At 41.1% G+C, this 27,631-nt stretch overlaps 1 protein-coding gene across 12 annotated transcripts; it reads right to left on the bottom strand.

Annotated features, from left to right (window-relative positions):
- Positions 1 to 262: 262 nt before the first annotated feature.
- parvg (parvin, gamma) lies at positions 263 to 26,001 on the bottom strand. Of its 12 annotated transcripts, none has more exons than XM_061916907.1 (13): positions 25,893 to 26,001; positions 24,133 to 24,215; positions 21,450 to 21,514; positions 21,005 to 21,107; positions 16,263 to 16,397; positions 11,269 to 11,384; positions 11,152 to 11,207; positions 11,057 to 11,109; positions 8,813 to 8,856; positions 3,911 to 4,008; positions 3,757 to 3,819; positions 2,618 to 2,690; positions 263 to 558 (listed from the first exon to the last, which is right to left on the bottom strand). In XM_061916907.1, exons 2-12 carry the CDS (start codon positions 24,212 to 24,214, stop codon positions 2,666 to 2,668), a joined length of 840 nt encoding a protein of 279 aa, XP_061772891.1. In that variant the 5' UTR covers position 24,215; positions 25,893 to 26,001; the 3' UTR covers positions 263 to 558; positions 2,618 to 2,665. The 12 variants fall into 12 exon arrangements, with proteins under 12 accessions (XP_061772891.1, XP_061772880.1, XP_061772885.1 ...); XM_061916896.1 differs by having other exon boundaries at positions 3,757 to 3,858; positions 3,940 to 4,008; XM_061916901.1 differs by having other exon boundaries at positions 3,757 to 3,858; positions 3,940 to 3,984.
- Between the last annotated feature and the right edge of the window lie 1,630 nt (positions 26,002 to 27,631).

Genomic DNA, 27,631 nt, shown 5'->3' with positions numbered 1-27,631 from the left:
CCGAGGAGCTATGTTGTCCGGGGGTCTCCATGCCCCCTGGTAGGGTCTCCCAAAACAAACAGGTCCGAGGTGAGGGATCAGACAAAGAGCAGCTCATCACTCATGGGAGGGGGCATAGAGGTCGGGTGGTTGTGATATAAATTAATATATCTAAAAATAAATCTTAAGTCATTGAATGTGAAAAACCTACAAAAAACTTGATTAAAACAAAAAATAAAATGAGGTCTGTTGTAAAAAAAAAAATACACAAAAACAGAAGAAATATCTTTAAATTGTTTATGTATTAAATATGTTAACGTGATTGATTGAGACTTGTATTAGTAGATTGCACATTATAGAACATATTCCGTACAATTGACCACTAAATGGCTGTTATGTTACACTACATGCCCATCACTGCCCCCTGAAGGAGTGGGGTGGAAGGACTGTAACACTATGAGTGACAGCTGTGGTCACGTGATGCTCTGCCTTCCACTTCCTGTTTGCATCATCCTCCATGCTTCCTAAAGAGCGCGTAGAGGACCTTCAAGGTGCCAGCCACGTCCTGAGAAACCACATCTACAAAAACAATGTTCATGTTCAGTCCTTATTGACAAAAATATTAGCTCATAAGCTCGAAAAAATCCACAGGATCTAGTGGGCGTGTCTTTACCTGGGCGCCGCCCATACTTGCCAACCCTCCCGGATTTTCCGGGAGACTCCCGAAATTCAGCGCCTCTCCCGAAAACCTCCCGGGACAAATGTTCTCCTAAAAAAACCCGGAATTCAGGCGGAGCTGGAAGCCACGCCCCCTCCAGCTCCATGCGGACCTGAGTGACGCGTCGACAGCCTGTTTTCACGTCCGTTTTCCCACGATATAAACAGCGTGACTGCCAAATATAATATAACTGTAGAATGAGCGAGTTCTTAGTTTCATATGTGGGTTTATTGTTAGGCAGTTTCATTAACGTCCTGCCAGCGCGGTAACAACACACAACAACAGCAGTCACGTTTTCGTATACCGTAAAGCCGTTTGTCTGCCGTAAACAGCAATGTTGTGACACTCTTAAACAGGACAATACTGCCAACTACTGTACATGCATATGTGACAATAACATCTACGGCTTTCAGAGAGCGCAGTGCACAACTGCGCACACAACAAGGAGACGAAGCAGAAGAAGATACCGCATGTTCAGCATGGTTAGAAAAATGGTGACAGAGAATAGAACAAGGATGGACAATTCAACCCTTAATGCAACAATGAGTAGATGAGTGTTATGTGTGTGTATATGAGTAAATAAATGAAAACTGAAATTCAAGTATTTCTCTTATATATATACATATATATATAATAAAATAAATATATTGTGGAGAGGCAGAGCCGGCGAACGAGCAGCGGGGCAGGGCATGCCGGAGCGGGGACGGCGACCGAGTGGAGAGGCGGGGCATGCCGGGAAAGACGCTACAAGCGAGATCAGGGATCAGGTGCGTGGATCGTGCACTGGCACTCAATTAATCCATCTCCTCTCAAGGTATAACAGGGGAGAAGAAGTTGGAGACCCCGCAGCAGTACATGAGGAGCGAGCTGCAGACGACGACGACGACGACGACGACGATGACGTGGGCGGCTAAAGAGTGGACCGGGGAGCGAGCAGTGGAGGAGGAGCTGAAAAGCGACCCGACCGCAGACAAGCTTGTATTGAGAAATAAACAAGAGTCAAACCTGATCAAGCATGTCCTTCCTTGGTGGTCCATGGAACCCGCACAACAGCGAGAGGCGTTCACATATATATATATATATATATATATATATATATATATATATATATATATATATATATATATATATATATATATAAGCAGCGGGGCAGGGCACGCCGGAGCCCGGCCCAAGATGGCGGCGAGGAGGCGAGGACGGCGACCGAGTGGAGAGGCGGGGCGTGCCGGGAAAGACGCTACAAGCGAGATCAGGTGTGTGGATCGTGCACTGGGACTCATTTAATTATATCTCCTCTCGAGGTATAAAAGGGGAGAAGAAGTTGGAGAGCCCCCAGCAGTGCATGAGGAGCGAGTCGCAGACGACGACGACGTGGGCGGCTAAAGAGTGGACCGGAGAGCAAGCAGTGGCGGAGGAGCTGAAAAGCGACCCGACCGCAGACAAACTTGTATTGAGAAATTAACAAGAGTCAAACCTGATCAAGCATGTCCTTCCTTGGTGGTCCATGGAACCTGCACGGCAGCGAGAGACGTTCACATATACATATATATATATATATATATATATATATATATATATATATATATAGCTAGAATTCACTGAAAGTCAAGTATTTCTTATATACATATATATGAAATGCTTGACTTGGTGAATTGTAGCTGTGGATATACTCCTCACCTATTAACCACGACCCCAACCATGCCCCCGCCCCACCCCCGACCTCTCTCCCCCACCCCACCTCCCGAAATTGGAGGTCTCAGGGTTGGCAAGTATGGCGCCGCCATGCATTCATGATGCGGCGAGTGAGGTGAACATCGTTAGTGAGCACACGCCATCACTCAAACCTTGCGATAAGTGGCGCTTGTGCACCGAGCATCTCTAGCGCACCGAGTTTTGCTCTTCATGAAAGCACTTTCTCACCTTGGGCTTGAACAGCCGACACCTGCAGGCCCAAGTCAGCCAGGAGGCTCAGGGCCAGGCTGACATTGTGGAGCTGCAAGGGGGACAAACACACACACACACACACACACACACAGACACACACACACACATACATCAGAGAGTGCTACCTAATTCAACTCAAGAGTGCTTTGACTTAAGAGCTGTCATTCAAAGAAATGAGCATGCTTTAAGTTCCAAGTAAAGTTTGGAGTTACAAGCATGAGTAAATCTCACAGTGGACCCCCAACCTCTGCGTTAGTTTGTAACACAACTTTCTTTTCCAAGCCAAGTAAGTGAGTATGAAGGGCGGTACTGAGAAGAAAGAAGGTCATTGACTTCAAAGAAATAAATCACAAGAAACATGACTTGGCCAAGCGTGTCACAGCTATTCTGAGGCACAAAACGTCGATTATACGTACGTGTCCTTTAAAACCGACGTGGAAAATACAAACCCCGTTTTCATATGAGTTGGGAACAATCAGTTTCCTCAGTTCCCAAATGTTACTGAGTGTTGTTTAAAGGAAAGGTGATGTAACACAGTGGTGAACATGCCCTTTCCCAACTACTTTGGCATGTGTTGCAGCCATGAAATTCTAAGTTAATTATTATTTATGAGTTTGAACATCAAATATGTTGCCTTTGTAGTGCATTCAACTGAATATGGTTTGAAAAGGATTTGCAAATCATTGTATTCCGTTTATATTTACATCTAACACAATTTCCCAACTCATATGGAAACAGGGTTTGTAGTACATCATATTGTATTGTTTTCATACAACATTTATCTAAAAAAATGTTTTATTATATTTTTAAATGCATGTTACATGTCAAAATGTTCAAGATAAGAAAAGGCCAAGCACCAATTAAATTGATTTCATTCTAATGGGAGATGTTGATTTGAGATACAAGCGTTTTGAGTTAAGAGCTCCGTCACAGAACCAATTAAGCTTGTAAATTGAAGTACTGTTGGAGAAAATGAAAAATATTTTCTGTAAGTGAATTGAGGCAGTGTGTGTGTGTGTGTGTGTGTGTGTGTGTGTGTGTGTGTGTGTGTGTGTGTGTGTGTGTGTGTGTGTGTGTGTGTGTGTGTGTGTGTGTGTGTGTGTGTGTGTGTATACCATATGTTCATGACTGTCGGGGGTGAGCCTGAAGTCCGAAAGAGGAATGAAGAAACCTTCCAGCTGTCCAATGAGCAGCAGCAGAATGACACCATCAGAGAACTGTGAAGTGTAAACAACAAGGTGTCACACGCTCCTGTCCGAACATTCTCACCTGTGTACCTGCTGGTCCAAGTCCCACACCTGCTGGTCCAAGTCCGACACCTGCAGTCCAACGCCGGCCATGGTCTTGTTTACAAAGTTAAGCATGGTCTTCAAGATGGAAGACAGACCACTCACAATGATGTTCCATGTTCCTGTCCATCACTGCCCTCAGGGACTTCACCTCCATCTTCCACTTATATACCTGCTTAACCTCCATCTTCTCCTTATATACCTGCTTCACCTCCATCTTCTCCTTATATACCTGCTTCACCTCAATCTTCTCCTTATAAACCTGCTTCACCTCCATCTTCTCCTAATATACCTGCTTCAACTCCATCTTATCTTTATATGCCTGCTTCACCTCCATCTTCTCCTTATATACCTGCTTCACCTCCATCTTCTCCTTATATACCTGCTTCACCTCCATCTTGTCCTTATATACCTGCTTCACCTCCATCTTCTCCTTATATACCTGCTTCACCTCCATCTTCTCCTTATATACCTGCTTCACCTCCATCTTCCACTTATATACCTGCTTCACCTCCATCTTGTCCTTATATACCTGCTTCACCTCCATCTTCTCCTTATATACCTGCTTCACCTCCATCTTCCACTTATGTACCTGTTCACCTCCATCTTCTCTTTATATACCTACTTCACCTCCATCTTCTCCTTATATACCTGCTTCACCTCCATCTTCTCCTTATATACCTGCTTCACCTCCATCTTCTCCTTATATACCTGCTTCACCTCCATCTTCCACTTATATACCTGCGTCACCTCCATCTTCCACTTATATACCTACTTCACCTCCATCTTCTCCTTATATACATGCTTCACCTCCATCTTTTCCTTATATACCTGCTTCACCTCCATCGTGTCCTTATATACCTGCTTCACCTCCATCTTCACCTTATATACCTGCTTCACCTCCATGTTCTCCTTATATACCTGCTTCACCTCCATCTTGTCCTTATATACCTGCTTCACCTCCATCTTCTCCTTATATACCTGCTTCACCTCCATCTTCTCCTTATATACCTGCTTCACCTCCATCTTCCACTTATATACCTGCTTCACCTCCATCGTCCACTTATATACCTGCTTCACCTCCATCTTCCACTTATGTACCTGCTTCACCTCCATCTTCTCCTTATATACCTGCTTCACCTCCATCTTCCACTTATATACGTGCTACACCTCCATCTTCTCCTTATATACCTGCTTCACCTCCATCTTCCACTTATATACCTGCTTCACCTCCATCGTCCACTTATATACCTGCTTCACCTCCATCTTGTCCTTATATACCTGCTTCACCTCCATCTTCTCCTTATATACCTGCTTCACCTCCATCTTCTCCTTATATACCTGCTTCACCTCCATCTTCCACTTATATACCTGCTACACTTCCATTTTCTCCTTATGTACCTCCTTCACCTCCATCTTCTTTTTATGTACCTGCTTCACCTCCATCTTCTCCTTATATACCTGCTTCACCCCAATCTTCTCCTTATATACCTGTTTCACCTCCATCTTCTCCTTATATACCTGCTTCGCCTCCATTTTCTCCTTATATACCTGCTTCACCTCCATCTTCCACTTATATACCTGCTTCACCTCCATCTTCTCCTTATACACCTGCTTCACCTCCATCTTCTCCTTATACACCTGCTCCACCTCCATCTTCTCCTTATATACCTGATTCACCTCCATCTTCCACTTATATATCTGCTTCACCTCCATCTTCTCCTTATGTACCTGCTTCACCTCCATCTTCTCCTTATATACCTGCTTCACCTCCATCTTCCACTTATATACCTGCTACACTTCCATTTTCTCCTTATGTACCTCCTTCACCTCCATCTTCTCTTTATGTACCTGCTTCACCTCCATCTTCTCCTTATATACCTGCTTCACCCCAATCTTCTCCTTATATACCTGTTTCACCTCCATCTTCTCCTTATATACCTGCTTCGCCTCCATTTTCTCCTTATATACCTGCTTCACCTCCATCTTCCACTTATATACCTGCTTCACCTCCATCTTCTCCTTATACACCTGCTTCACCTCCATCTTCTCCTTATACACCTGCTCCACCTCCATCTTCTCCTTATATACCTGATTCACCTCCATCTTCCACTTATATATCTGCTTCACCTCCATCTTCTCCTTATGTACCTGCTTCACCTCCATCTTCTCCTTATATACCTGCTTCACCTCCATCTTCTCCTTATATACCTCTTTCACCTCCATCCTCTCATTATGTACTTGCTTCACCTCCATATTTTCCTTATATACCTGCTTGACCTCCTTATTCCACTTATATACCTGCTTCACCTCCATCTTCTCCTTATATACATGCTTCACCTCCATCTTCCACTAATATACCTGCTTCACCTCCATCTTCTCCTTATATACCTGCTTCACCTCCATATTCCACTTATATACCTGCTTCACCTCAATCTTCCACATATATACCTGCTTCACCTCCATCTTCCACTTATATACCTGCTTCACCTCAATCTTCCACTTATATACCTGCTTCACCTCCATCTTCCACTTATATACCTGCTTCACCTCCATCTTCCATTTATATACCTGCTTCACCTCCATCTTCTCCATATATACCTACTTCACCTCCATCTTCTCCTTATATACATGCTTCCCCTCCATCCTCTACTTATGTACTTGCTTCACCTCCATCTTCTCCTTATATACCTGCTTCACCTCCATCCTCTCATTATGTACCTGCTTCACCTCCATCTTCTCCTTATATACCTGCTTCACCTCCATCTTCCATTTACATACCTGCTTCACCTCCATCTTCTCCTTATATACCTACTTCACCTCCATCTTCTCCTTATATACATGCTTCCCCTCCATCCTGTACTTATGTACTTGCTTCACCTCCATGTTCTCCTTATATACCTGCTTCACTTCCATCTTCTCATTATGTACCTGCTTCACCTCCATTTTCTCCTTATATACCTGCTTCACCTCCATCTTCTCCTTATATACCTGCTTCACCTCCATCTTCTCATTATATACATGCTTCACCTCCATCTTCCACTTATATACCTGCTTCACCTCCATCTTCTCCTTATATACCTGCTTCACCTCCATCTTCCACTTATATACTTGCTTCACCTCCATCTTCCACTTATATACCTGCTTCACCTCCATCTTCTCCTTATATACCTGCTTCACCTCCATCTTCCACTTATATACCTGCTTCACCTCCATCTTCTTCTTTTATACCTGCTTCACTTCCCATCTTCTCCTTATATACCTGCTTCACCTCCATCTTCCACTTTTATACCTGCTTCACCTCCATCTTCTTCTTATATACCTGCTTCACCTCCATCTTCTCCTTATATACCTGCTTCACCTCCATCTTCTCCTTATGTACATGCTTCACCTCCATCTTCTCCTTATGTACCTGAATCACCTCCATCTTCTCCTTATATACCTGCTTCACCTCCATCTTCTCCTTATATACCTGCTTCACTTCCATCTTCTCCTTATATACCTGCTTCGCCTCCATCTTCCACTTTTATACCTGCTTCACCTCCATCTTCTTCTTATAAACCTGCTTCACCTCCATCTTCTCCTCATATACCTGCTTCAACTCCATCTTCTCCTTATGTACCTGCTTCACCTCCATCTTCCACTTTTATACCTGCTTCACCTCCATCTTCTTCTTATAAACCTGCTTCACTTCCATCTTCTCCTCATATACCTGCTTCACCTCCATCTTCTCCTTTTATACCTGCTTCACCTCCATCTTCTCCTTATATACCTGCTTCACCTCCATCTTCTCCTTATATACCTGCTTCACCTCCATCTTCTCCTTATGTACCAGAATCACCTCCATCTTCTCCTTATATACCTGCTTCACCTCTATCTTCTCCTTATATACCTGCTTCACCTCCATCTTCTCCTTATATACCTGCTTCACCTCCATCTTCTCCTTATATACCTGCTTCACCTCCATCTTCCACTTTAATACCTTCTTCACCTCCATCTTCTCCGTATATACCTGCTTCACCTCCATCTTCTCCTTATATACCTGCTTCACCTCCATCTTCCACTTTTATACCTGCTTCACCTCCATCTTCTTCTTATAAACCTGCTTCACCTCCATCTTCTCCTCATATACCTGCTTCAACTCCATCTTCTCCTCATGTACCTGCTTCACCTCCATCTTCTCCTCATATACCTGCTTCAACTCCATCTTCTCCTCATGTACCTGCTTCACCTCCATCTTCTCCTTATGTACCTGCTTCACCTCCATCTTCTCCTTATATACCTGCTTCACCTCCATCTTCTCCTTATATACCTGCTTCACCTCCATCTTCTCCTTATATACCTGCTTCACCTCCATCTTCTCCTTATATACCTGCTTCACCTCCATCTTCCACTTTTATACCTGCTTCACCTCCATCTTCTTCTTATAAACCTGCGTCACCTCCATATTTTCCTTATTTACCTGCTTCACCTCCATCTTCCACTTTTATACTTGCTTCACCTCCATCTTCTTCTTATAAACCTGCTTCACCTCCATCTTCTCCTCATATACCTGCTTCACCTCCATCTTCTCTTTATGTACCTGAATCACCTCCTTCATTTCTTTATATACCTGCTTCACCTCCATCTTCTCTTTATATACCTGCTTCACCTCCATCTTCTCCTTATATACCTGCTTCATCTCCATCTTCTCCTCATATACCTGCTTCACCTCCATCTTCTCCTTATATACCTGCTTCACCTCCGTCTTCTCCTTATATACCTGCTTCACCTCCATCTTCTCCTTATATACCTGCTTCACCTCCATCTTCTCCTTATATACCTGCTTCACCTCCATCTTCTCCTCATATACCTGCTTCACCTCCATCTTCTCCTTATATACCTGCTTCACCTCCATATCCATCAGCTGCTCCATGGGATCATCTGCTGGTGGGCCAGGAAAAAAATGTGTACCGTCATTATAAAAAATCCCCTCCATCCATCCATTTCCCACCGCTTGTCCCTTTTGGGGTCTTATCTTTCTGTTGTCTATTTTTTTTTTAATTAAATCAAATTATAAACGAAACCAATACTTTTAAGAACCTTTGTAAAAATAAAAAAAATATATAAAATAAATAGATTCAAATATATACTAGGTATTTTCTTGATAAGATAACTGTTGTATTCATTCTGTGTGGATTTAATCATATTTGCTTGTATTTTAAAAAATAACTTCAAATATTGAATTATTGTAAAATATTTTGTAAGTTGATAATAAATCATTGAAAAATAATATAACTGTTATAAAAACCTGTATTCTTTTTATTGGCTAATGGAAAGCACACAAGATCTGCCTAGCAACAAGCAGCCAATCAACAATATGACAGGAACAGCAAGTACAACTTCAATAACTTTGTCTCAATGAGGTGTTTTGTGTAGAACCTTGAAAATGTAAAAAATACACTATTCTATATATTTGCTAATGTATTTTTTTAAACAACCTCCCCAAATGTTTTACATGTGAATAAATAAAATATTTACACATTGTGTTATATGTAAATATAAATGGAATACAATGATTTGTAAATCCTTTTCTAACCATATTCAGTTGAATGCACTACAAAGATAAGATATTTGATGTTCAAACTAATAAACAAATAATAATTACCTTAGAATTTCATGGCTGCAACACGTGCCAAAGTAGTTGGGAAAGGGCATGTTCACCACTGTGTTACATCACCTTTTCTTTTAACAACACTCAATAAACGTTTGGGAATGAGGAAACTAATTGTTGAAGCTTTGAAGGTGGAATTCTTTCCCATTCTTGTTTTATGTAGAGCTTCAGTCGTACAACAGTCCGGAGTCTCCGCTGTCGTATTTTACGCTTCATAATGTGCCACACATTTTTGATGGGAGACAGGTCTGGACTGCAGGCGGGCCAGGAAAGTACCCGCACTCTTTTTTTACGAAGCCACACTGTTGTAACACGTGCTGAATGTGTCTTGGCATTGTCTTGCTGAAATAAGCAGGGGTGTCCATAAAAAAGACAGCACTGAGATGGCAGCATATGTTGTTCCAAAAACTGTATGTACCTTTCAGCATTAATGGTGCCTTCACAGATGTGTAAGTTACCCATGCCTTGGGCACTAAGGCGCCCACCTTACCATCATAGATGCTGGCTTTTCAACTTTGCGTCGATAACAGTCTGGATGGTTCTATTCTCCTTTGGGCTGGATGATACGATGTCGAATATTTCCCAAAACAATCTGAAATGTGGACTCGTCAGACCACAGAACAATTCTCCACTTTTCATCAGTCCATATTAGATGAGCTCAGGCCCAAAGAAGCCGGTGGTGTTTCTGGATGTTGTTGATAAATGGCTTTCGCTTGGCATAATAGAGCTTTAACTTGCACTTACAGATGTAGCGACGAACTGTATTTAGTGACAGTGGTTTTCTGAAGTGTTCCTGAGCCCATGTGGTGATATCCTTTATAGATTGATGTCGGTTTTTGATACAGTGTCGTCTGAAGGATCGAAGGTCACGATCATTCAATGTTAATTTCCGGCCATGCCGCATACGTGGAGTAATTTCTCCGGATTCTCTGAACCTTTTGATGATATTATGGAGCGTAGATGTTGAAATCCCTAAATTTCTTTCAATTGCACTTTGAGAAACGTTGTTCTTAAACTGTTTGACTATTTGCTCACGCAGTTGTGGACAAAGGGGTGTACCTCGCCCCATCCTTTCTTGAGCATTTTTTGGGAAGCTGTTTTTATACACAATCATGGCACCCACCTGTTCCCAATTAGCCTGCACACCTGTGGGATGAGCATTCCTCAAGTTTATCTGTATTTATTGCCACTTTTCCCAACTTCTTTGTCACGTGTTGCTGGCATCAAATTGTAAAGTTAATGATTATTTGCAAAAAAAATTTTGTCTTTGTAGCATATTCAACTGAATATGGGTTGAAAAGGATTTGCAAATCATTGTATTCCGTTTATATTTACATCTAACACAATTTCCCAACTCATATGGAAACGGGGTTCTTACATAATGTAAAGTAAGTGTGTAGTGACTCGGTGAAAGCGCCATATTTGGTGTGGCGAGGGACGATTGCAAAAGGAGAGAAAGATGGAGTGACTCACTTGTGTCGCTGACTTCCTGTGCGTTGTCTCTCCTGGGGAAGAGAGGAGAAGAACTTTACAAGACAAGTCCGTCTGTGGCTCCCAACTGTCCTCACCTGTCCTCCGTCAGGACCTCCGTTTGAACGTCGGATTGGATTCCAGTCCTGCTCACCTGCACATGTACAGTATTTACAGCAACTTTCTCAGGCGTAGTCCGAAGGCCGGCGACTTACTTCCAGCACCACCACTTGCACTTTCACGTTCGAAGGCAGCTCCACTTCAGGCTGGAAGCGTGTCACCATGGCAACCAGCAGGTGAAGAGTAGCCAGGAGGTCTTTTTTGTGGATGACTGAAAGGAGCAGCAGAATCCTCCATCAAGGACTGGCCACTAATTGCTCTCTGAAAAGGTTACGACAGGAAGCAGGAAGCAGGAGGCGAGAATATGAAATGCCGTAAAGGGGACTTGTGCACAAATGATTCCAAAATAACAATTAGTTTTACAGGAAAGGGGTCAGCGTTTATTCAGCTCCTCTAATTGCTCTTTTCGTTGCAAGTGAGCTTCATTCTCACAAAGGATTTACAAGAAACAGAAGATTAGTCATCAAGTAAAAACCCCGTTTCCATATGAGTTGGGAAAATGTGTTAGATGTAAATACAACGGAATACAATGATTTGCAAATCATTTTCAACCCATATTCAGTTGAATATGCTACAAAGACAACATATTTGATGTTCAAACTGATAAAATTTTTTATTTTTTTGCAAATAATCATTAACTTTAGAATTTGATGCCGGCAACACGTGACAAAGAAGTTGGGAAAGGTGGCTATAAATACTGATAAAATTGAGGAATGCTCATCAAACACTTATTTGGAACATCCCACAGGTGTGCAGGCTAATTGGGAACAGGTGTGTGCCATGATTGGGTATAAAAGCAGCTTCCGTGAAATGCTCAGTCATTCACAAACAAGGCTGGGGCGAGGGTCACCACTTTGTATGCAAATTGTCGAACAGTTTTAGAACAACATTTCTCAACGAGCTATTGCAAGGAATTTAGGGATTTTACCATCTACGGTCCGTAAAATCATCAAAAAGGTTCAGAGAATCTGGAGAAATCCCTGCACTTAAGCTGTGATTTTACGGACCTTTGATCCCTCAGGCGGTACTGCATGAAAAACCGACATCAGTGTGTAAAGGATATCACCACATGGGCTCAGGAACACTTCATAAAACCACTGTCAGTAACTACAGTTGGTCGCTACATCTGTAAGTGCAAGTTAAAACTCTTGGCTGGGCCCAAGCTGTTACGCCTGTTCGGCATTGTGGTGCCGGGTTTGATTCCCTAGAGCAGTGGTCCCCAACCTTTTTGTATCTGCGGACCGGTCAACGCTTCATAATTTATCCCGAGGGGGGAGGGGGGTCCTTTTTTTTAATTTAATTTTTTTCTTCTTCTTCTTTGTCATGAAAAAGGAACGTTTTTGTCATGAAAAAGGGAGGTTTTTGTGGTTGGTGCATTAATTGTAAGTGTATATTGTGTTTTTTATGTTGATTTAATTAAAAACATTTTTTTTTTTTTTTTTTTTAATAAAAAATTCTTCTGTGGCCCGGTACCAATTGGGCCACGGCCTGGTTGGGGACCACTGCCCTAGGGGATGCGTCAAAACGAAGAACACAACAAAGGTAAGATATAACCAATTTATTCTAAATAACAGAAGGAGAGCTATAACTAAAACACTGGAGCTAACAAAAGGCAAACCAAAGACGCTAGTATGAGAACTAGGAGACACAAAATAGGAAATTAAACTGGCACGTTGGCACACAAAAAGGAGTAAATAAAACATTTAGCATGTGAGCTAATAACGAGGTGCGTAGCGTGAGAGCTCGCGAACATAGTAGAAATTGCGTGAAAGCAAACGATCAAAACAGATGTATAGTTGCGTGAGAGCAAACTAGAGTCCCAGGTAGAAGAATGAAAAGAGGAAGGCTCATAAAGGGAAGGTGATTAACAGACAACAGGTGTGCAGGAACCGGGAGTAACAGCTGGAACTAATAAGTAACCATGGTGATGGACTAAGCGGGAAATAAACAAATCAAACGGAGAATGAGAACAAAAATGGAAAAATAAACAATAATATGTGAAGATCTGAGTTACGGATCGAAACACAAGCTCACCTAAGATGGACTGATGCAAAGTGGAAAAGTCTTATGTGGTCTGACGAGTCGACATTTCAAATTATATTTGGAAACAGAGGACGTGGTGTCCTCCAGAACAAAGAGGAAAACAACCATTCGGATTGTTATAGGCACAAAGTTCAAAAGCCAGCATCTGTGATGGAATGGGGGTGTATTAGTGCCCAAGGCATGGGTAACTTACACATCTGTGAAGGCACCATTAATGCTGAAAGGTAAATATAGGTTTTGGGACAACATATGCTGCCATCTAAACGCCGTCTTTTTCATGGACGCCCCTGCTTATTTCAGCAAGACAATGCCAAGCCACATTCAGCATGTGTTACAACAGCGTGACTTCATAAAAAACGAGTGCGGGTACTTTCCTGGCCTGCCTGAAGTCCAGACCTGTCTCCCATGGAAAACGTGTGGCGCATTATGAAGCGTAAAATACGACAGCGGAGACCCCGGACTGTTGAACGACTGAAGCTCTACATAAAACAAGAACGGTGTTAAACCTTGGCGAGAATGAGGACTCAGGTGCAGAAGGGGGACAATTGACACAGGCTTTATTTAACAGTTTTCTTTGAAATCTCTGTGAACAGAGTGATTAAGGCAAGGCGGCTATAGAATCTATGATAACAAAAGACATATAGGCAAAACGCAATAAACAGAAAATCACTCCATAGGGAGGAAAAAGGCAATAGCAAAATTATACACGAATCTAAGAACAAAAACAACAACAATCTATGATTAGCTAAAAAAGAGTAAATCACTCACGCAGAGGAGACAAGAAACTCTAAAAAGAACATATCTCAGCTATAAGAAGCTGAGATAACTACAAAGTAAAGCGCTCCAAGAGGAGGGAAAAAAAGGAAGGCAAAGCACGGAAATAAACACACAAAATTCCAGACCAAAATCTTTAGCAAACAAAATCACTCTTTCTCAGAGGAAACAAAGAAATCAATAAATAAGGCAAGGGAAGGCAAGGCAAGGCAATACTTAGCGAACGTGATTCAAGGCTGTAGACAAGGCTGTGGACAAGGCTGGTGGCACGTAGCGAGACGATATACTCTGGCACAAGACAAGAGGAGGACGAGACATTTATACACATGAGGGAGGGTGACACAGGTGGGCACAATCAAGCAATCAGGAGCGACATCAGACCAGTGAAACAGGAGGAAGGGCAAGTGACCTGAAACAAGAGGGAGAGTTAACCTTTCAAAATAAAACAGGAAATGACAAGACCACATGAAACCAGACAATACTTCACCCAGGTGTGACAAACGGGGAAAGACTTCCACTTTCAAAGCTTCAACAATTAGTTTACTCAGTTCCCAAACGTTTATTGAGTGTTGTTAAAAGAAAAGGTGATGTAACACAGTGGTGAACATGCCCTTTCCCAACTACTTTGGCACTTGTTGCAGCCATGAAATTCTAAGTTAATTATTATTTGCAAAAAAAATAAAGTTTATGAGTTTTAACATCAAATATCTTTTCTTTGTAGCATATTCAACTGAATATGGGTTGAAAATGATTTGCAAATCATTGTATTCTGTTTATATTTACATCTAACACCATTTCCCAACTCATATGGAAACAGGGTTTGTACATAAAAAGATGTGGCAGACCAATTAAGATGATGCGGCATAAGACATTAAAAAAAAAATCTGTGGCAGGACCACACAAAATGTTGGGGCAGGCCACTTTAAAGGAAGTGGTGGACCACATAAAATGATGTGGCGGGCGAGATTTTTGTCCCCAGGGCCTTGAGTTTGGCACCTGTGTTCTAAAGCAGTGGTCCTCAACCTTTTTGTATCCGCGGACCGGTCAACGCTTAATAGTTTTTCCTGCGGCCCGGGGGGGTCTTGGGGTCCTTTTTTTTTTTTCTTCTTCTTTGTCATGAAAAAGGGAGTTTTTTGTGGTTGGTGCACTATTTGTAAGTGTATATTGTGTTTTTATGTTGATTAAATGAATTAAAAAAAACATTTTTTTTTTTTTTTTTTTTTTTTTTATAAAAAATTCTTCTGCGCGGCCCGGTGGTTGGGGACCACTGTTCTAAAGTGTGTGAGTATAAAAAGGATGTGATTAGATGGGATCAAGCTCTACAACATCACATGTCATTTATTGTAGCACTTTTTAGAAGTTCAACCTTCCATTTAAAGGACACCCATCCGTCCATCCATTTACTACAACTTGTCCCTTTCGGGGTGGCGCAGGGTGCTGCATTTGGGGTAGACCCTGGGCAAGTCGCTACTTCAGCAAATCTAAATCGTCACAAAATTTAAAGGCTTACTGAAAGCCACTACTATCGACCACAGAGTCTGATAGTTTATACATCAATGATTAAATATTAACATTGCAACACATGCCAATACGGCCTTTTTGAATTTCCCGCGGAGTTTCTTGTTGAAAATGTCGCGGAATGATGACGCGTGTTTGTGACGTTATTATTTGAGTGGACATTTTTAGCCAGTGACGTCACGCGCACATCGTCTGCTACTTCCGGTACAGGCAAGGCTTTTTTATTAGCGACCAAAAGTTGCGGAGTTTATCGTCGATGTTCTCTACTAAATCCTTTCAGCAAAAACATGTCAATATCGCGAAATGATCAAGTATGACACATAGAATGGAGCTGCTATCCCCGTTTAAATAAGAAAATCTCCTTTCAGTAGGCCTTTAAGAGTACAAGGGCGTACAAATACATTTGTAAAGTCGAAGGCCTCGACGAGGACTTTTTGTCAGTGTGATTTTATGTGACGCAATGATGAAAAAACACTTTTTCAAAGCCTTTTCAGAATTGCTTCTGACAGTGAACGTGTTGTGGCGGTTGCCCCCGGCAACACAAAGACTGTGAAGATGCTGCAGCCAACATTTCATCTCCTCCATCCATCACGGCTGATCATGGGTCCGAGCAAGGAGCAGATGGAGGACAAATTGTTGACACGGCAGCACAAATTCTGTGAAGATGCTGCGGCCAACATTTCATCTCCTCCATCCATCACGGCTGATTATGGGTCCGAGCAAGGAGCAGATGGAGGACAAATTGTTGACTCACGGCTGACGTCCCACTTGGTGTCCTGCTGCTCCAGTCTCTTCTCCAGCTCCTCCAGGACCGCTTCCAGTTTGCGGATCTGAGCCGAGGCGGTCAGAGCCATCTCCTCCAAGGTCAAGTGGACGCCGGCAAACCTGGCTGGAGGAAGAAAAATCTCTATTATTATCATCATCCTTTGGAACGACAACCACAGAAGTCTCCGTGAAGACAAAATGTTGGCCTTCTAGATACAATTTTATCTGACTTTTCATTTAAAAAAAAATATTTTTACCACACAATATGCTATCATGACAAATTGACTTTGGCTTAATGCTTAAGCCAGGAGTGTCCAAAGTGCGGCCCGGGGGCCATTTGTGGCCCGCAGCTAATCGTTTACTGGCCTGCCATATATTCTGCAAAAATGGCAAAATTGATAGTATTGCAAAAATAAAAAAATATAACCATTTTAAAAAAGTGGAATGAGGTGAAATTTAATGAGAAAAAGTGGCAATGTTGACACAAAGTTGCCATGCAGGCAGTTTTTTTGTTCCTTTTGTCTTTATTTTCTTTTTTTTTCATTGCTCCAAAAAGAAAAGGACCAAAAAAAATCTATGTTATAATGAATTATTACTTAAAAATGATCACTTTAAAATGTTTTATGTGGAAAAAATATTGCATATGTTGTGTGGTTGCCATATAAAAACATCAACGTTTTGACAAAAGAGCATAAAACTAACAAAACAATAGTTCAAACTTCAAATCGACAGATATATCGGAAGTTGATCTTGAAATTTAAGTGTTAAAAGTAAAAAAAATAATAATAAAAATGAATCACTTTGAGTGGTGAAGTTTTCGGATCTCAAATATATTTAATTGGATTTTATTTGACTTTTCACTGTGATTACTCAAAAATATTAAATAATTAAAATCAATGGTGTCCTGCATTATTGATCTTTGAGGGCTTTAATTGCTAAATAAAGGAACTCTTCTGAAGGAATCAATCAAGTACTATCTATCTATCTATCTATCTATCTATATATCTATCTATCTATCTATCTATCTATCTATCTATCTATCTATCTATCTATCTATCTATCTATCTATCCATCTATCTATCTATCTATCTATCTATCCATCTATCTATCTATCTATCTATCTATCTATCTATCTATCTATCTATATACTGCATATTTCAGTTTTACTATAAAAAAACTAAGTTGTCTTTGACAAAAAAGGTATAAAACATTATTTGTTTTACTTTATATCAACCTCAAGTTGATATAGAGCAGGGGCGCTCACACTTTTTCTGCAGGCGAGCTACTTTTCAATTGACCAAGTCGAGGAGATCTACCTCCTTCCTATTTATAATTTATATTTATTTATTTAAGGGACGGCGTGGCGCAGTGGGAGAGTGGCCGTGCGCAACCTGAGGGTCACTGGTTCAAATCCCACCTAGAACCAACCTCGTCACGTCCGTTGTGTCCTGAGCAAGACACTTCACCCTTGCTCCTGATGGGTGCTGGTTGGCGCCTTGCATGGCAGCTCCCTCCATCAGTGTGTGAATGTGTGTGTGAATGGGTAAATGTGGAAGTAGTGTCAAAGCGCTTTGAGTACCTTGAAGGTAGAAAAGCGCTATACAAGTACAACCCATTTATTTATCATTTATGAAAGAGACATTTTTGTTAACAAGTTAATGGTGTTTAATGATAATACAAGCATTTTTAACACACATAGATTCCTTTCTTTCACGAAGACAAGAATATAAGTTGGTGTATTTGATTCTGATGACTTGCATTGACTGGAATCAGACAGTGGTGCTGCTAACGTCCGCATTTTCAAATGGAGGGAAAAAAAAGTCCTCCTTTCTGTCCAATACCACATGAAAGTGGTTGGAATTGGCATCTCATTTGTCCAACTTGCATACTCGTTTTTAAACACTTTGTTATGAGAGTAGCATATGTGTGTGGCCCTTTAATGTCTGGCAGCAGGTGAGTGCCGTCAGTGAGTGTGCGGGTGGGCAAGCAAGTGAGAAAGCGGTCGCTGAGGGCGGGGGAGAAATACATTGGCATCAAACTCCGTAGCTTGCTAGCTTGTGCACGCTAGCTTTCTGAGACTCTTATTTTGTTAGCACAGGCAGGATGAAAAAGGTCTTTTATGGTGAAGACAGGAACTGTGCAGTCGGTCTTTAGAGTTTTGACAGTAGGTACGGAGTCTCTAGAAATAAAATGTGTTTCTCTGCGTCCGCCCTGTTAGTGATTTTTTTCTTAAATATGAGCTTGCAGCAGCCAGCGTCATCCCACAAGATCCTTGGGTGCCGAGAATGTCAAACAACTGACGAAAGTGAAGTCTTGGTATGATTGATGATTGCTCATTTTTATGTATATTTTTTAATGCCTGGCTTGAGATCGACTGACACACCCTCCGAGATCGACCAGTCGATAGCGATCGACGTAATGGGCACCCCTGATATAGAGATTTACTGTAAGCATTAAATAAATAATAATAATAATTTGACTTATTTTTTACATTTTATTGACTGAGACCCGCCTTGTGATGAGGTGGCGACTTGTCCAGGGTGTACCCCACCTTCCGCCCGATTGTAGCTGGGATAGGCGCCAGCGCCCCCCGCGACCCCAAAAGGGAATAAGCGGTAGAAAATGGATGGATGGATGACTGAGACCCTCTATGCTCCCCAGGAGCCCTAAGGATTATAAAAAAAATCCATATATTTTGTTATGGTTTGAAAATGAAAAATATCAAAGTGGCCCCCGCATGCTTAAATTTTTCCGTGTGCGGCCCTCTGTGGAAAAAGTTTGGACACCCCTGGCTTAAGCAGATTGCAAATATTACATAGCATTAATATTGTGTTCCTAAACATTGGCAAATTATTAAAAAATAGCTGTTTTCACTTTTTCATCATGAGATGTGTAAAACATACATTATTCTATATTTCTACAAATGTATTTAAAAAAAAAAAAATCCCCGAATGTATCACATGTGCATAAATAAAATAAATCCAGAAAAAATATTCTAAACATCACTTTCATTGTTGAGGATTTTGAACATTTTGCCATTTATCCATCCATCCATTTTCTGCTGCTTATTCCCCTTTGGGGTCGCGGGGGGTGCTAGAGCCTATCTCAGCTACAATCGGATGGAAGGCGGGGTACACACTGGACAAGTCGCTATCTCATCGCAGGACCAACACAGATAGACAGACAACATTCACACTCACATTCACACACTAGGGACCATTTAGTGTTGCCAATCAACTTATCCCCAGGTGCATGTCTTTGGAAGTGGGAGGAGCCTATTCCCAGGTGCATGTCTTTGTAGGTGGGAGGGGCCTATCCCCAGGTGCATGTCACTTGAGGTGGGAGGGGCCTATCCCCAGGTGCATGTCTTTGGAGGTGGGAGGGGCCTATCCCCAGGTGCATGTCTTTGGAAGTGGGAGGGGCCTATCCCCAAGTGCATGTCTTTGGAAGTGAGAGGAGCCTATTCCCAGGTAAATGTCTTTGGAGGTGGGAGGAGCCTGTCCCCAGGTGCATGTCTTTGGAAGTGGGAGGGACCTATCCCCAGGTGCATGTCTTTGGAGGTGGGAGGGGCCTATCCCCAGGTGCATGTCACTAGAGGTGGGATAGCCTATCCCCAGGTGCATTTCTTTGGAGGTGGGAGGGGCCTATCCCCAGGTAAATGTCTTTGGAAGTGGGAGGAGCCTGTCCCCAGGTGCATGTCTTTGGAAGTGGGAGGGGCCTATCCCCAAGTGCATGTCTTTGGAGGTCGGAGGGGCCTATCCCCAGGTAAATGTCTTAGGAGGTGGGAGGGGCCTATCCCCAGGTGCATATCTTCGGAAGTGGGAGGAGCCTATCCCCAGGTGCATGTCTTTGGAAGTGGGAGGAGCCTATTCCCAGGTGCATGTCTTTGATCCCGAGCCCGGGATTGAACCCTGACTACCAGGACCTTCGTATTGTGAGGCAGACGCACTAACCCCTCTTCCACCGTGAAGCCCATGTGTATGTATGTATGTATGTGGATATATATGTGTGTGTGTATGTATATATATATATATATATATATATATATATATATATATACAGTATATATATATATATATATATATATATATATATATATATATATATATATGTATGTATATATATATTTATATATATATATACATATATATATATATATATATATATATATTTATATATATACACATACATACCACATACATACATACATACATATATATATATGTATATATATATCTATTTATATGTATCCTATTTTATTTATGTTTATTATTATTATTAATGTATTATCTAGTTTTTGTTTATTTAATTGATGTATTTGTAGACACTACTTTTTTTGTTTAGTTTTGTTTAGGTTATTTTTGGCTTTTTTTGATGGTCGTGGTACGATGGAGATATAAAAAAATACTTTTGACATTTAGGACGGACAACAGCTATATGATGTATGTGAATATGATGTAATGGATAGAAATGTCTGATGCTGGATGTCAATAAAAAATAAAATAAAATTAAAAAAATACATATCTATATATATATATATATATATATATATATATATATATATATGTGTATATATATATGTATATATATATATATGTATATATATATATATATATATATATATATATATATATATATATATATATATATATATATATATATATATATATATGTACCATTTTAGGGTGTGGCATGTTTTTTAAAAGTGTGACGAGAAAGAAGTGATGTAACCCAGCAGGTGATGAAGGACCAGGCCGTCGTAGAGATCCTCCTCCACACTCTGGACCACGATGTGCTCTGCCTTCAGACTCTCATTGATCCAACCCAACAGAACCTGCTGAGACAAATGTCATCAACACTTGCATCTCTGCAGGAGACACATTTCTTCTCATCTCCCAGATAACCGATTGACATTTCTTATACAACTAATTGTCCGACTTCAAAGAAAGGTGGGCTCGACGCAGGCAAAAGTCCTGTTGGACGACAAATGAAGCAATCGGCTTGCTTTGTTTCTTCATCTGTGTGATAATGATGTTCGTGAACCTTCCACCTTCTGTGCTATTATTCATGTCCTGTCAGCCCAGTGTAGTGATTGTGAAGTGTGTGTGTGTGTGTGTGTGTGTGTGTGTGTGTGTGTGTGTGTGTGTGTGTGTGTGTCTGTGTGTGTGTGTCCCACCTCCTTCAGCTTGTCCAGTTTGGGGTCCTTCAAGGAGTCTGGCTGGATCATCTTCATCTTGCCCGCTGGATAAAACACAAACGCACGCTGTAAAAACTTCACAGGATTTCCCATCATTGTTTCACAGTGACCGTCAAAAACATATTTGACAGTAATTAACTCATATTTCAAGAAAGTTTGATCATATTACGCCTATACTGGCTCACCTGCACTGGCTTCCTGTGCACTTAAGATGTGACTTTAAGGTTTTACTACTTACGTATAAAATACTACACGGTCTAGCTCCAGCCTATCTTGCCGATTGTATTGTACCATATGTCCCGGCAAGAAATCTGCGTTCAAAGGACTCCGGCTTATTAGTGATTCCTAAAGCCCAAAAAAAGTCTGCGGGCTATAGAGCGTTTTCCGTTCGGGCTCCAGTACTCTGGAATGCCCTCCCGGTAACAGTTCGAGATGCTACCTCAGTAGAAGCATTTAAGTCTCACCTTAAAACTCATTTGTATACTCTAGCCTTTAAATAGACCTCCTTTTTAGACCGGTTGATCTGACGCTTCTTTTCTTTTTCTCCTCTGTCCCCCCCTCTCTTGTGGAGGGGGTCCGGTCCGATGACCATGGATGAAGTACCGGCTGTCCAGAGTCGGGACCCAGGATGGACCGCTCGTCGGAACCCAGGATGGACCGCTCACCTGTGTATCGGTTGGGGACATCTCTACGATGCTGATCCGACTCCGCTTGGGATGGTTTCCTGTGGACGGGACTCTTGCTGCTGTCTTGGACCCGCTTTGAACTGAACTCTCACGGCTGTGTTGGAGCCACTATGGATTGAACTTTCACAGTATCATGTTAGACCCGCTCGACATCCATTGCTTTCGGTCCCTAGAGGGGGTGGGGGTTGCCCACATTTGAGGTCCTCTCCAAGGTTCTCATAGTCATCATTGTCACTGGCGTCCCACTGGATGTGAATTCTCCCTGCCCACTGGAGTTGAGTTTTCCTTGCCCTTCTGTGGGTTCTTCCGAGGATGTCGTATTCGTAGTGGTTTGTACAGTCCTTTGAGACATTTGTGATTTAGGGCTATATATATAAACATTGATTGATTGATTGATTTCACAGTAAAACATTGCAACCCAGTTTTAACATATCTGAAATAAAACAGTTTTCTAAACTGGACTTTCAATCGAAGCAGGAGGTAATAAAGGAAGATCTCCATCGATACAGGGAGACTTTTAAAACTGAAGAAAGATAAGGAAGACTTCTATAAACAAGTTATCGATGCTTTTTTCAGAAGGAGCTGCGCATGGACTTCATTTATAAGTACAGCTAAGAACATAAAAATGTTTTTTTATTAAATGTGCTTTTCATGATGGTATCCTTACATCACACTCAAATTTATAAGCGCAGGCCTAAATTTACCGCATGCCCTTTGGTAAACGCCGGAGTGAGAAGAGGTTTTAAATGAATTAGCGCCCCGGCAACAATTCAAGGAAATACGGTATCACTACAAATAACAACTGGGGAATTACAGCATTTTAGTTGTGACAGTTTTGAAATATTTTTTTATCAATAACTACACCCACATTTATTTATATTATGTACAGGAGCGTAGAAATGGCTGTTGTTTTTTTCAAGCACAAAAGAACATGTTCCTAAATCTTCATCTCAAATCATATTGACAAATTAATTATTTGTATCTTTTTTTTTGTCATTGGACTAAAAGTGCAACTAATAAAATAATTTTATTTTATTAACTAACCCGTTGCTATTAATGTGTCTTTTTTTACACGGAATGTATTTGACCGAATTTTTTGTGTTTGAATTTCGTGAAAAGTGCATTTTTCTGGTATGAACTATGCTGCCAATTTCATGTAAAAAAATGTGTTAGCAAAATGTGTGTGTTTAAAAATTTAATGTAAAAAAATTCTGTGTTTTAAAATTCATTGAATAAAAAATCAGCCTATGAAAACTCAGTGGGGGGTGGGGGGCGTGGTCGGGGGAGAGGCGGGAGGCGTGGTTAAGATGGGAGGAGTATATTTACAGCTAGAATTCACCAAGTCAAGTATTTCATATATATATATATATATATATATATATATATATATATATATATATATAGATATATATATATATACACATATATATATATAAAATCTACATATTTTTGGGCAATTTAATTGTAATTAATTATAGACACACAACTGTGAGGTTACGCATTTGGTTGGGACTTTTTTGTAGTTAAGTGTTAAATCATAGCTCTGCTGTTCCAATAAATTGCTGCAAAGATTTTTTAAATTAGATGACCGTAAAAGTTGTTGTGAAAGGAATGTAATTATTAGCCAGTATTTTGCTGTGAATTTACAATGAACGCGTTTACGGTGCATTAATGTATTTGTGTGCTTTGTTTGCAATGAAGCTAATGTCGCTCTACATTCTTCTGAAGTAAAACGTGGGTGTGCCAACGTTTGCCACTGAGGGCCACATATTCTCCTTCTCTCGATTGCTCTTTAACGCCAAGCCCTTTTTGAGCTTTAGCAAAACTATATGTACAACAGTAAAATTGATAGAAAATAACACCACGTCTGGGCTTCCCTGCTTAGGCTGCAGCCCCCGCAACCCGGAAGAAGATGGATGGATGGATGGATGGACAAAGCGAAAACTTCACTGCTTTTGGGGTTTGTAGAAACAGACCTTTGAAGGTTTGAGCGTCCATATGCTCGTCCTCTTTGGCGTTGTGAAAGGGGTCCGCCTCCATAGCGCCCCCTCTGTCCATCCTAGAGACAAACATCTTCAGCATAATGGTACAAACAAATTGACCCACAACAACACTGAATTGGGATGTTATCAGGAAAGGGAATGGCAGCACTCGTGCACAGAGCCAGTATGTACACTTTAATAAAGAAATATGAATACTGCTAATAATATTTACAAACCCCGTTTCCATATGAGTTGGGAAATTGTGTTGGATGTAAATATAAACAGAATACAATGATTTGCAAATCATTTTCAACCTTTTTTGCAAATAACAATCAGTTCAGAATTTCATGGCTGCAACACGTGCCAAAGTAGTTGAGAAAGAGCATGTTCACCACTGTGTTACAGTTTCCAAATATAATTTGAAATGTGGACTCGTCAGACCACAGATCACTTTTCCACTTTGCACCAGTCCATCTTTGATGAGCTCGGGCCCAGCGAATCCGTCTGCGTTTCTGGGTGTTGTTGATAAATGGGTTTTGCTTTACATAGTAAAGTTTTAACTTGCACTTACAGATGTAGCGACCAACTGTAGTTACTGACAGTGGTTTTATGAAGTTCCTGAGCCCATGTGGTGATATCCTTTACACACTGATGTCGGTTTTTGATGCAGTACCGCCTGAGGGACCAAAGGTCCGTAATATTGTCGCTAATGTGCAGGGATTTCTCCAGATTCTCTGAACCTTTTGATGATTTTACGGACCGTAGATGGTAAAATCCCTAAATTCCTTGCAATAGCTCGTTGAGAAATGTTGTTCTAAAACTGTTCGACAATTTGCTTACAAAGTGGTGACCCTCGCCCCATCCTTGTTTGTGAATTACTTAGCATTTCATGGAAGCTGCTTTTATACCCAATCATGGCACCCACCTGTTCCCAATTAGCCTGCACACCTGCAGGATGTTCCAAATAAGTGTTTGATGAGCATTCCTCAACTTTATCAGTATTTATTGCCACCTTTCCCAACTTCTTTGTCACGTGTTGCTGGCATCAAATTCTAAAGTTAATGATTATTTGCAGAAAAAAACAAGTTTATCAGTTTGAACATCAAATATGTTGTCTTTGTAGCATATTCAACTGAATATGTGTTGAAAATGATTTGCAAATCATTGTATTCCGTTAATATTTACATCTAACACAATTTCCCAACTCATATGAAAACGGGGTTTGTAGTTATTTTTTTTTTTTTTTTTTAATACAAATATAACGAGGAAAAAACAAACATTAAAGTTATTCACACTCCCCATTATTAAATGAACAACTAAGATATGGGTGACCAAAATTGCAACAGTAATCAAATATTAAAATGAGTTCAAATAGTTATTAACAACAACACTTGACATAGGTATACAAATGTGTTTTTTTTTTAATTTTATCATTATCAACTCACTCTTGAAAAATGTGACAAGTTTGGCAAAAATGTTGTCTAGACAGGAAGAAGCTTTTCATGTTACTATAAAAGAAAAAAATGCATGACGTTTTGTTGAAAATACTCCAAAACTGTGGTTGAAGGAGTGGCCGTGTTGATGATTTCTTTTTACTTTGCTGCCGTCAAGCTTTGTGAAAATGATTGACATGTTTTCACAGGGAAGTAAAAAGAATGGTACGGGGGTCAGAATATTTAAAAGGCATGAAAGTAAGAGATGACAGGAAGGAAAAAGAAGCTCTTGCACATATTCCAAATATTGAAGTCTCTTACCTTGAGTGGGACTAAGTCGTCAGGCCTCAAGGCAGCGATCAAACAAGGAGTCAGCGCTTTATTTCCTTTTGAGAAAATAAAATGTCACCGTGTGGGAAGTGAAGCTGAGCACCAGGACAGGAAGTGGTAGATGTTGTGCAAAAGTACAACTTCCTCTTTTGCACCAGTCACCATTCAAGGCTGGACTGCTCCCATTAAATTCACTAAAATAGAACAGAACTAAGCTGCTGAAATTCCAACAAATAATCCATCCATCCATCCATCTTCTTCCGCTTATCCCAGGTCGGGTCGCGGGGGCAGCAGCCTAAGCAGAGAAGCATAGACTTCCCTTTCCCCAGCCACTCCGTCCAGCTCTTACCGGGGAATCCCTGGGAGTTCCCAGGCCAGCCGGGAGACATAGTCTTCCCAACGTGTCCTGGGTCTTCCCCGTGGCCTCCTACCGGTCGGACGTGCCCGGAAACACCTCCCTCGGGAGGCGTTCGGGTGGAATCCTGACCAGATGACCGAACCACCTCATCTGGCTCCTCTTGATGTGGAGGAGCAGTGGCTTTACTTTGAGCTCCTGCCGGATGGCAGAGCTTCTCACCCTATCTCTAAGGGAGAGACCCAAACTCATTTGGGCTGCTTGTACCCGTGATCTTGTCCTTTCAGTCATAACCCAAAGCTCATGACCATAGGTGAGGATGGGAACGTAGATCGACCGGTAAATTGAGAGCTTTGCCTTCCGGCTGAGCTCCTTCTTCACCACAACGGATCGATACAGCGTCCGCATTACTGAAGACGCCGCACCGATCCGACTGTCGATCCCACGGTCCACTCTTCCCTCACTCGTGAACAAGACTCCGAGGTACTTGAACTCCTCGACTTGGGAGGATCAATCAGACAGTCTTTAGGCTGGTACTAAGTAAGGATCAATCAGACAGTCTTTAGGCTGGTACTAAGTAAGGATCAATCAGACAGTCTTTAGGCTGGTGCTAAGTAAGGATCAATCAGACAGTCTTTAGGCTGGTGCTAAGTAAGGATCAATCAGACAGTCTTTTGGCTGGTGCTAAGTAACGCTCAATCAGACAGTTTATAGGCTGGTACTAAGTAAGGATCAATCAGATTTATCATCTTATTTAATCCTACCCCTTTTCATATCATAACAATTTTATCACATTTCCTTGTTCTGTTTGTAACAGAACAGTGACTCAATATATAACATATAAATAATACATAAATAGATAAATACATAAATAAATAGATAAGTAAATAAATAAAAAATATATCAGAGTACGTAAACACATTAAATACATAAACCTTTATCTCTAAACGCTCGCCCTTGTCATTCTTGATCTTCTACGATCAATAATCCTAATCCTTCTTGATCTTCTACGATCAATACTCCACATTCGCCAACATGCTAGCAGGCCGGTCCTTGTCCAATGTCCACTGACCAGAGATATTTTTTGGGGGAATACAATTAAATGTATTCAAACAAATTAATTAAGAATTGTATTAACAAACAATAATGATGTAATAAATATGGTGAAATCACAAATTCACAGGAGAAAGGTGACACAAAGGTGGACTTGGTGGATCAATGGAGGTTTCATCTGGACGTGTCCATCTGTGGACTTGGTGGATCAATGGAGGTTTCATCAGGACGTGTCCATCTGTGGACTTGGTGGATCAATGGAGGTTTCATCAGGACGTGTCCATCTGTGGACTTGGTGGATCAATGGAGGTTTCATCAGGAC

Source organism: Nerophis ophidion, linkage group LG12, assembly GCF_033978795.1.
Source record: "Nerophis ophidion isolate RoL-2023_Sa linkage group LG12, RoL_Noph_v1.0, whole genome shotgun sequence".
NCBI lineage: Eukaryota > Metazoa > Chordata > Actinopteri > Syngnathiformes > Syngnathidae > Nerophis > Nerophis ophidion.
This window is presented reverse-complemented; position numbering and strand designations above follow the sequence as displayed.